This window comes from Triticum urartu, chromosome 5A (assembly GCF_056163025.1).
Source record: "Triticum urartu cultivar PI428250 chromosome 5A, HENAU_Tu73, whole genome shotgun sequence".
In the NCBI taxonomy this organism is placed as follows: domain Eukaryota; kingdom Viridiplantae; phylum Streptophyta; class Magnoliopsida; order Poales; family Poaceae; genus Triticum; species Triticum urartu.
In genome coordinates this window covers 12,666,020-12,676,776 of record NC_141877.1, presented here as the reverse complement: position 1 = coordinate 12,676,776, position 10,757 = coordinate 12,666,020, and the positions used below count along the sequence as shown (strand labels likewise).

Genomic DNA, 10,757 nt, shown 5'->3' with positions numbered 1-10,757 from the left:
CATTGCTGCATTTCGTAACAATTTGTTGCTACACACATATATAATTAACTTAACCTAGTACGTAGCCTAATAAGACCGTCATTTCGCTGTAACCTAGTAGTACTTAATCAAGAGTGTTATGATTAAGTTGCATGCAGCCAGCAACCAGAGTGCTACTTTCTCTGCTTTTAATCCATGTGGCAGAAAAGTTTATTCCAGTGAACAAAATATATATGCATATCTAATTCTACTGCCTATGCACAACACCATAGGATAATAAGAATATCAAAGAAAATGATGTGCCTTATCCAGCTCAGAACCCTTTAAGAGGGACTGAGAAGTAGGATTGATTTTCATGGATTGTTTCTTTAGATAGATGGGTTCTAATCGTTAACATCTATATTCAACATTTCACCAGCGTTAATTTCCTTTTCAGTTCCATTAAAGATGCGTGGCAGCTGAGACCAATTCCACCGCGCGACCCTATCCTGTCCGGCCCTGTCCGTTTGGGCTAAAACGGACAAAGGAGGCGGCCCAGCGCGCGACGGCCCGGACCCATCTTGTCCGTTTTGTGTCCGGGCCGACCCATTTCGAGCGCAAACTTGCGCCGAGTTTGGGTCGCGGCGGACACCAAACGGACGCGCGCTCGTCCGCGTCGGGGACGCGTGGTAGGCGGCCGCCCACCTCCCACCCACCCACTTCAATGCGCACGAGCGGGCGACCCCACCTGTCATCCGCACGTCGAGCGGTCGCCGTCCTTCTTTAAGTGGGAAGCGTGGACGGGTCGTCGTCCACACTGCCCCACGCCACCCAGCGGCCTCCTCGAACCCCGACAGCGCAGAAACCCTAGCCCGACTCTTCCTCGAGCTCGCCGGCCGCCCACCTCGCCATGGGCTTCTGGAACGGTAAGGGGAAGCACGACCGCGAGGCCGGCTCCTCCTCGGGGCGCCGCCGTGGCTCCGTGAAGAAGGAGGAGCCCGCGTCTCCGCCGCGCTCCTCCCGTCGGGCCCCCGCGCCACCGCCGCACTCCTCCCGTCGAGCCCCCGCGCCGGCCACCTTCACCATTGCCCCTAGGCCCTCTGGCGAGCGCGACCGGCAGTACATCTGCACGGACGTGTGCCGGAGGTACTGGGAGACGAGGACGCCGGTCCCGTGGAGCGACGCCCACCTCCCCAACGGGTGGCATCTCTCCGTGGACCGGGTGCCCATCCCGCCAGTGCCGGCGACCGGCCATGCACGACGCGATGAGATCAACCGCCGCCGCCGCCTCCTCCCCGACGACCTGTACTACGACCACAGGTATGCCCCCGATTCGCCGGCACCGTGTCGGGGCCGCGGAGGCCACGTGCAGAGCCGCGCGGGCGTACGCGGGTGCGTGGCCTGACGCCCACGCCGTCGCCTTCCCCGTCTCCGTCGCGCCCTCCCCCTCCTCGCATGACAGCGGAGGAGGAGGCCCGTCTCCTGCAGCGTGTCATGGACGATTCCATGAACACGCACGGCGAGCGGCAGTGGGGCGGCCTGGAGGAGGCCATGGCCCTCTCTGCCGCCGGGGACGTCGCCTTCCCCGTCGAGGAGGAGAGGAGAGACGACCCGCCGGCCGCGTTCCAGCAGTTGCTGGGCCAGGAGTGGGGCTGGTCCTGCACTGCTCCGGAGATGGCCGCCGGCGTGGGCGTGAACTGGTGCCCCACTCCGCCGCGGTCACCGGAGCGGGAGGCCTCGCCACGGGAGGAGGTGGTGCAGGCACCTCCGGCCGTCCAGCCGGCCCCCGTCCACCACGCACCTCCGGCCCACCTCTGGACGCCGCCGGACTACGTCGACCTCGTCAGCGACGACGACGACACCGGCAGCCAGTGAAGACGGCGACGGCCACGGCACCGACGGGCGCGGCAGGAGCGCGCGGGAGGCGGAGGCGTTTTTTTATTTTGTTTTATATGTTAATTATGAAAAATGGGCCTTTTAAGTGGCCGTGGAAACTGGGCCGTTTTGTGGCCGCCCCCTATATATATTTTTATATTTTTTTAAAAATGTGTTTATTTAGTTTTTTAGTTATTTCGTTTTAGTTTTAATATTTCTTTTATTCACGTCCACCCCGGACACGATTTGGGGTGCGGCCGCGCGGTGCGCGCACGCACGACCCATCTGACAAAGGCGGACACGGGCGAATCCATCGGTGCCCCAAAGGGACAAAATCCGACCAATCTGGACGTATGTTTGGGGTCGCGCGGTGGAGTTGGCCTGAGTGCGCTACACACTCCACAGGCCCAAACTGTTGAGAGGGAGACAAGTAAATAAATCAGGGGGCAGGGGACATGGGTTCGGACAGACGGATTTAAGGAGGCAGCCAAAGTTGGAGGCCGCCATTGTGTAGTTTCTTTGGAGGACGCCAAGGTCGCATGCATCCCCAGCTCTACAGTGCTCAACTCTGGCCAACAGCTCTAAAGTACATTTACTACGCAGCCAATAGCTGGCGTCCTGTCCATGTCGCGCACGCCGCGGCAGCATGGATGAGAGTAGTATTCCTAGCACTACAAGGGAAGCACGCATGTGCACAACCGCACAAGTGGGGTAGGGTAGAATGATTTTCTTCAAAACTTGGTCTCATGCGCTCGTTCAATTTCCCCACGCTCATGCTGGCTCGTCGCTCGACTACTTCCGTGCTGTTGTTGAATCCGAATTGAATTATCGAATCCGAATTGAGAGAGAGGGAGTACTTCTAATTATCTCTAGGCATAATAAATTGTCTACCTAATTAACTAATTGCATTAATGACTTGATTTTCAAATTGATTCAGTGCGAAAAAATTCCTATTTAAATGGACCTAATTAATTGCATGCGTAGTTAATTTCTAACTAATTAATTGCATTAATGGTTTGATTTCCAATTTGATTATGTGCTCAATTTTCATAATATTTTCATGTGAATGGCTGCTACGAATGACGAGGACAACTACCGAGTATTGTTGGATGCATTTCCCTAACGATTTTTTTGACATTTAAATGATCACACTTGATTTGAGAATTTAGCCTGTCCGGCTCTCTGTATGACTTATAAGAAATATAATTTGACAACATTCACATAAGCCTGTATGTGGTGGCCCGACGACCCGCCTTTCGCCACAACCATCCTCGACACCGTGATCCACACCTTGGCATTCTCGAGAATCACGTCGGCGTCTTACATGGTGTACGCGCGGATGCGCTCATAAGAAAAAAGATATGTTATTTTTGTTGTATTAGGAAACTTATGATTACCAATTAATAGTAGAGATAATGATAATAATAAATGGCATAGTGCGCAAGTGTAGTGATTTGTTATGCGGGAATATATGATTTTGTATTGGAAGGTTATCAAGAAAAATCTTATGTCTGTCCGCCGCGCGACCCTATCCTGTCCGCCCCCGTCCGTTTGGGGTAAAAGGGACAAACGAGACGGCCCAGCGCGCGGGCGCAAACGGACAAATGTCCGGATTCCGTCCGCTTTCGACCCATCCCCGGCCCAAACTTGCGCTCGGTTTGGGGTGAAACGGACGCGCGCGGACGGCCCCGACGCACGCCCTTATCCCCCCCGTGGCCCGCCTGTCGGGGACACTAGCAGTCCCTCCGCTCCCAACGCTTCACCCTCTCTCCCTGCCTCGCCCCGCCGCCGGCGCCGCCGCTATTCTCCGGCCGCCTCCTCACCGCACAGGCCCCCCGTCTATACCAAACCACGTCTCGACATGGCCGCCACCACGCCCGCGCTTCTGCCATAGTTTTGGCCGTCGATCGGAGGAGGTTTGGCCGTCGCCGTCCTTGCCGGTGGCAGAGGGGACACGACTGCCGATGACGTACCACGGCGGCCGAGGCAGATTCCGACGAGAGCTCCAGAGCGGCCAGTAGCCGGCCGGCAACCATCCCTGCTGCGTCGAGGTGATCATCGTGGCCTCTTTGCCACCACGACCGCAAGGTGTTCGACCTTTTGCCAATAAAGGTATGGACAGTGGAGACGAGTTTTTCTTCCATCACTTCCTTTGTTCATCGGACGATTCGTCGTCGGATGATGACGATCTTGTGGTGGCTGCACTGGTCGTTCACGACCATATTCAACGGCAGCTTCCTCGGTACAGGGGGTCACTCCCTGGCCGTGCTCCCAACCTGAACCGCAACAGGGAGAGAGGCCACGCCCTGCTCTATGCCGATTACTTTGCCAACACACCGCTCTTCAAGCCAGATAAATTTTGTCGCCGTTTTCGTATGGCAAGGCATGTGTTCAATCGTATCTGAGAGGGAGTGGTTGCTCATGACCCATACTTCGAGTGCAAGACGGATGCCCTTGGCAAGCTTGGATTCTCCTCCTACCAGAAATGCACCGCAGCCATCCGCATGCTTGCATATGGAATTCCAGGCGATCTGGTGGATGAGTATGTGCGTATGAGTGAGACAACATGTCTGATGTCAATGTACAAGTTTTGCCAGGCTGTGATCGAGGTCTTTGGCCCAGAGTACTTGAAGCAGCCAACTGCCGCTGATACAGAGAGATTGTTGGCGGCCAACGCAGCTAGATGCTTTCCAGGTATGCTTGGCAGCATAGATTGTATGCACTGGGAGTGGAAGAACTGTCCATTTGCTTGGCAGGGCCAGTACAAGGGGCATGTTAACGGGTGCACTGTCATATTAGAAGCGGTGGCATCGCAATATCTTTGGATATGGCATTCTTTTTTCGGCATGGCAGGTTCACACAATGATATCAACGTGCTACAGCGTTCTCCAGTCTTTGCGAGGCTTGCAGAAGGCCACTCCCCACCTGTCAACTTTGAGATCAACGGCCACCATTACAACAAGGGATACTATCTAGCAGATGGTATATATCCTCAGTGGTCAACTTTTGTGAAGACAATCTCGAAACCCCAAGGTGAGAAGAGAAAGAGATTTGCCCAAATGCAAGAGAGTGTTAGAAAGGTTGTGCAACATGCTTTTGGTGTGCTTCAATCCCGGTGGGGTATCGTTCGAAACCCTGCACTGTCATGGGATGAAAGGAAGCTTTGGGAGGTGATGACTGCTTGTGTGATCATGCACAATATGATCGTCGAGGACGAGCGTGATGAGAGTATCTTTGACCAAGGTTTTGATTATCAAGGTGAAAATATTGAGCCCCTGCACCAAGACCCGGCCACATTTGAACAGTTTGCCCAATTCCACCGTGAGATGCGTGATTGGCACACTCATGTGAATCTTCAAAGTGACTTGGTTGAGCACGTGTGAGATCACATTGGCAACCAATAGATGTATTTGTCCATTTTATGTTCAGTCAAGACAATTTTGATTTGGTTGTAAAACTATTTTATTAAAGACAATTTCAATTGGGTTGTAAAACTATTTTAATTTTCAGACAAATATTTGGGTTGGAAACTAGTTTTGATGCAAAGTTGGGCATTTTTGGCCCTGACGGACAGGATGGGGCAAAATGATGCGGCCGCGCGGTAGGCGCACGGCCACCGCATCCTAGGACAGGCCCGGACACGACCCCAAATCTATATCCAAACGGACAGAAACCGAACAAAACGGACGTCCGTTTGGGGTCGCGAGGTGGAGTTGGCCTAAATAAATATAAGACGTTTTAAAGACTTGACACGAGTCTCTAAAACATCTTATATTTGTTTACAGAGGGAGTATTAATTAATAGGTGAACAAGTGCATGAATGCAACACATCAGGGTTAGCTCGAAAAAGGTGGTTAGCTCAATGACGGTCTGTCTAACTCACGCATCAAGATTGCCAATCGCATTGCTGTGCTCCATTTCGCTGTAAGCCATAATTTTGTTGTTGCTACACATATAGTAATTAATTTAACCTAGTACATACCTAAGACCCACATTTAGAGTAGTACTTAACCAGGAGTGTATGGTTAAGGACATGGGTTCGGACAGACGAATTTAAGGAGGCAGCCATAGTTAAAGCGAGGCGAATGAATGGATGAACAGTAGAGTGGCATGCCATTGTGCAGTTTCTTTCAAAGCGAGGCGAATGAATGGATGAACAGTACAGTGGCATACTACGCGGCCAATAGTTGGCGTCCTGTCCATGTCGGGCACGCCGCGGCAGGATGGATGGGATCACGGGAGTAATGCTAGTAGTAGTCCTTCCGTTTTTTTAGTCCGCATATAAGGTTTGGTCAAAGTCAAATTTTATAGAGTTTGATTAACTTTATATTAAAAAATATAAACATTCACAATATGAAATTAATATTATCAGATGTACCATGAAACGTATTTTCGTACCATATAGTTTTAGTATTATGGATGCTTATATTTTTTTATATAAATTTGATCAAACTTTGTGTAGTTTGACTTTGATAAAATCTTATGTGCGGAGTAAAAAGAAACGGAGGGAGTACTACAAGAAAAGCACGCATGGGCACAAGTGGGGTAGGGTAGAATGAATCTTCTATATCTAAATAGTAGCCTCCCACTAGCTGATTTTCCTGGCTTCTCGTGCAGCCACGTCACCTCTATTATTATTAGCCATTGGATCAACAACGAACGCAATCAACTACGAACGCTAACTCTCGATGCGCTCCCGTGTCGAGTGCACGTGGGCTGCCCAAGCCGAGTACATGGGCTTTCAATCCCGCAAGTATTTGCCCAAGCGCAAGCCAAGTCTGTCTCAAAAAAAAAAACTGCAGCTCAGAAAAAAAAAGATCGCTCATCTTCTCCGCGTGACTCTAATCGCCGCCGCTATCTCTTCCGCTGCAGCGACCGAATCTCTACCGACGCATTCATCACCCCTCATTATATTGCCCTCCGTTACAGGAAGAAAAGCGAGATTAAACTGCGCGGCCACCGCCTTCACGTCTACTACTAACCTGTCTATGCTACCATCCTCCCCACCATCGCCGGTCTGCCTCTGTTCGGATGCAATTCTAGGTGCTGGTAGGACGCGGTTCCGTTGTCGACCACCCACATCGTCGAGGAAGACACGCCGTTGCTCTGCTCTGGACCACCTCCCGCACGCCCGCCTGTCTGCCTCGCCTCGCCTCGCTTCAATGTGTCTCTGATCGTGGGAACACAGAACGGGCCGGCGGCGGGAGGAGAGGTGGGGAATCCAACTCAATCGCCAAACAGGACTTCCAAAGGGACTCCACCTTTGGGGCTAACACACCATCTTATCAGGTGAGCATCTCCACGCTTACATTTAAATAACATCCTTGACATGCTTCTGTGTGATTGGTCATTCCGGTTCTGCCTTTCCAATCGCTTCCCAATCCATACTCTGCAGTCTGCAACATCTGTTCATCCGCTCCACACGCGTCTGACACTCCCAAGGCCAGGCTAGCAGCTCGATGTGCTTCCACATGGACTTCATGGAGATTCTGTTTCACTTGGACATAAGGTAGCATATATCATTTTAGACAATACATGAGATTTTTGATTTAATTTTCCCATTTCTCTCACACAAGTGTTTGATTGCTAATATATGTCTCTGAATTTCTCACGCCTTTTCAGCAATATTATTGATGTGTAATGGCATCATTCCGACCAAGGGGTTGGCAAAATTGCAAGCAGGTTGTGTTATATATGTATCAGTAATGCCTCTTTTATATATTCCAGTTTCTCTTCCGTTCTTATGTTCTATTTATTCAGCATCTGGATCCATCCCATTCATTGGTTGTTGTTGTTTTGGATAACCTGATGCACCTGCATCTCTTGATTTATCAGCAGGCCGCACGCCACCAGAATTCCGGCAATTTTTACTTCATCTACCAAGCGGAGGTAAGCACTCATACATCAAACGTAAGTTCCTTCCCCTTCCCTTAGTGTTGTTCACTAGGACGATCCATCTACCTGCCACTTTTGATTTCTCTTCAACCTTCTGATCACTAGCAATCCTACACCATAGGTAGGCACTGATGTTTATTGCTTCGTTTTAATTGATCTTCTGCTGGGATTAAATCTATCACTGTATGATGAGATAATCCATTCTAGGTTTCTATATTATAATCTGGTTGTGCTAAAAATAACATGGTTGTTTGTTTATGCTTGCAGTTACACAGTGGATTCTAGGTACTCTTTTGTACTTACCCAGATCAATATGACCACACACAACACTAACAACCGACAACTTTCTTTGCTCCTTCACGTTCGAATGACTGACGAAGATTTTCTCTATTCTGGAACCTGACTAATCTTTATCAGTGCAAACTTCAGCCACTTTCAGGTTTGCTGTTTCAACTTCTCATCCATGTTTTTAATTTCCAAATACATTGTCCATGTATCATCCCTTTGGGTATATTGTCATTACAACATATTGACAGGCCCGCCGTTGAGAGAAGACATGATAAGTGGGCGGCTTAAGTATAAATGGCATAAAAGTGAATCATATATAGCACACTTTGGACAAGTTAAGAGCACATGCCATTTTTTAATTTGAGACTATAAGTACATGTTTAACATTGATATGGAAACGATTCAGCTTCTTATACATTATCAGTTCCATCCAAGTGATATATATGCAAATTGGCGTCGTATGAAAAGGAAAGTGAGGACTTGTGTGATTGTCCCAGTTCTATAAACAGAATATCAAATGTCGATTTCGTATGATCAGAAAAGGGTTGATAGCTGCAATGAAGTCTAACAGGAATAAAATCCACATGATAAGTATCAATGCCATCGGAATATACCATATCGGAGGAACACAACATAAAATTAATTAGAGATAACTCAATGATTATATAACACTGAAGTAGAGGCCTAGAATTACATATATTATCCCTATACTACGATATGATGTTCTGGCAATAACATGGTTTATTCGTCTATGCTCGCAGGTATCAATGTGTGTAGTCTATGCATTATTTCTATCATCCCCAAATCAATATGACCGCACACAACAATGATGACTGACAACCTTGGTTGACCTTTAATCAGGAGCCCACCTATTTACCATTGCAACACTTGAACTATTTTCGGGCAGACACTTTTACCACCAGAATTAATCAAACGTACCTGCGTCGTGACATACTACAGACCATTTCGTATCATTCCAAAATAAAATGTACACATCACATGCATATTTTACTCCCACCTCTTACATCAATGTAATCCTACATATGTTTTGTATCTCCAACACATGGTATGGAGGGGGTACTAACACCCCACTGCAGGCTGGGCTATGTATTTCTGAACTTATTTTCCTGTTCTTTCAGAATATTGTTTCTCAATGCTATGTGATAAGATTTCTCATCTGGAATTCCCTAGATTCTATATTTTCATTCCTAGCCGTTAACTCCATGGACAATGCTACCTCCCTATACAAATCTTCAAGGAAAATTAGTGTGAGCAAAACTAAGTGCGATCTTACTATACAAAACTGCACATATGCGAGGTAGTCTCTCAATTTCACCCTCACTGTCCACTATGCTAAGAGAACTATTTGCTTTGAATTTCCTAAAAGGGGCAAGAGGCCCACCACAACGTGTCACCATGGATTTTGTTATGCTACTTATATGTAGTACATATTACGTTTTAGTTCTCATATTATTAATTCAATATTCATGCTCCATACAAAAAAGTTTCACTGAGATATTTCGCAACCGATTCCCGCAGCAACGCGCGGGGCATCATCTAGTTGCTTCAGAAGTTCGTCTCGTCCGCTCGTTCAATTTCCCCACGCTCATGCTGGCTCGTCGCTCGACTACTTCCGTGATGTTGTCGAATCCGAATTGAATTATCAGCTACCGAATAAAAACATTCTAGGGAATCAGCTAGTCTACATTGTGACGGTAAGGCAGACTCCAACGCGATCGATCCATTTCGTCTGCTCGTGTCTGTTTAGGTCCACGCAGCCAAAAACAACAACCCAACGCGCCGGCCCAAGTACAAATTTTGTTCGCCTTGCATCCGTCCGGACGTATATCTGCCATAAATTTGGGTCCGATTTGCATTGAGTTGGACACGGCACGCGTCCGCTCGGTCTTCGCCTCAGACCCGCGCATCGGCTGCCCAAACCACCACTCACCAGTCCTATTAAATTCTTGGGCCTGCACGTCAGCTACAGAAACCAGCAAACGCGTGTCCTTTTTAATGCCACGTGTGCAATGGGGGCGCGCCCAGTCCACTTCCTCCCCAGTCCTCTTCTTACTCTTTATCCCCATCAGCCGACAACCCAGCCCTAGTTGCCGCCACCATGGGGTTCTGGAAGCACAACAAGCATGACCAGGAGGCCGGCAGCTTGTCAGCGATGCCTCTCGGCCAACTTCACCATGGGGCCGCCGGGTGCAGAGCCATGGCCTCCCGACCGCCTCTGCGTAGCGGTGCACCGCTGAGAGTACTTCTAGCAGCATCGCGTGCCGGTCTCGTGGCCCGACGTCAACCTGCCGCACATGTGGCACCTCAAACTGAATAGGGCCCACGATGTCGCTGTCAAAACGCGTGCGGCTGGCGGAGATCCATCGCCGCCATGCTCAACTCTAGACCGAACTCTGTCGTGACCCAGCGTAAGCGGTGGATTCCCCGAACTTGGACACGTGGTTTGCCATCGAGCACGAGGAGCGCCGCCGGTTGTCCTTCTATCTTGCGTCCAGTTGAAAGTGCACGTAGTCCCCAATGTGTGGTTTTGGTAATTGATGACAATCCTAATGGACTAATGTTTGCATTGAGTTATACATCTGAAGGAAAGTCCCATTGGCAATGCATGAAGAATATTGGATGAATTGAAGGATGTAATCCATCAATACAAACATATGCACTGAGACTTGATAATGAATGACAATTCCCATGAAGAAACAAAGGCATCAAGAGACATATGA

At 49.2% G+C, this 10,757-nt stretch overlaps 1 protein-coding gene, 1 long non-coding RNA gene and 1 pseudogene across 7 annotated transcripts; all 3 read left to right on the top strand.

Annotated features, from left to right (window-relative positions):
- The first annotated feature begins 868 nt into the window (after positions 1-868).
- LOC147967479 (uncharacterized) lies at positions 869-1,833 on the top strand (annotated as a pseudogene).
- Positions 1,834-4,412: 2,579 nt separating this feature from the next.
- LOC147967478 (uncharacterized) lies at positions 4,413-5,216 on the top strand. The gene is made up of 2 exons (XM_087523153.1): positions 4,413-4,527; positions 4,687-5,216. The coding sequence occupies exons 1-2, from the start codon at positions 4,413-4,415 to the stop codon at positions 5,214-5,216; spliced, it is 645 nt and encodes a 214-aa protein (XP_087379279.1).
- Positions 5,217-6,676: 1,460 nt separating this feature from the next.
- Positions 6,677-9,138, top strand: LOC125531923 (uncharacterized). Of its 6 annotated transcripts, none has more exons than XR_007293627.2 (6): positions 6,677-7,122; positions 7,229-7,342; positions 7,456-7,515; positions 7,672-7,743; positions 7,996-8,167; positions 8,778-9,138. It is a non-coding gene; the product is annotated as an uncharacterized LOC125531923 (long non-coding RNA). The 6 variants fall into 6 exon arrangements; XR_007293626.2 differs by having other exon boundaries at positions 7,669-7,743; XR_007293625.2 differs by having other exon boundaries at positions 6,678-7,122; positions 7,672-7,722.
- The last annotated feature ends 1,619 nt before the right edge of the window (positions 9,139-10,757 follow it).

Coding starts and splice junctions, on each gene's coding strand:
- LOC147967478 (XM_087523153.1), top strand. CDS start 4,413: ATGTACAAGTTTTGCCAGGCTGTGATCGAGGTCTTTGGCCCAGAGTAC. Junction 4,528..4,686: donor CGCAGCTAGATGCTTTCCAG/GTATGCTTGGCA, acceptor TCGGCATGGCAG/GTTCACACAATGATATCAAC.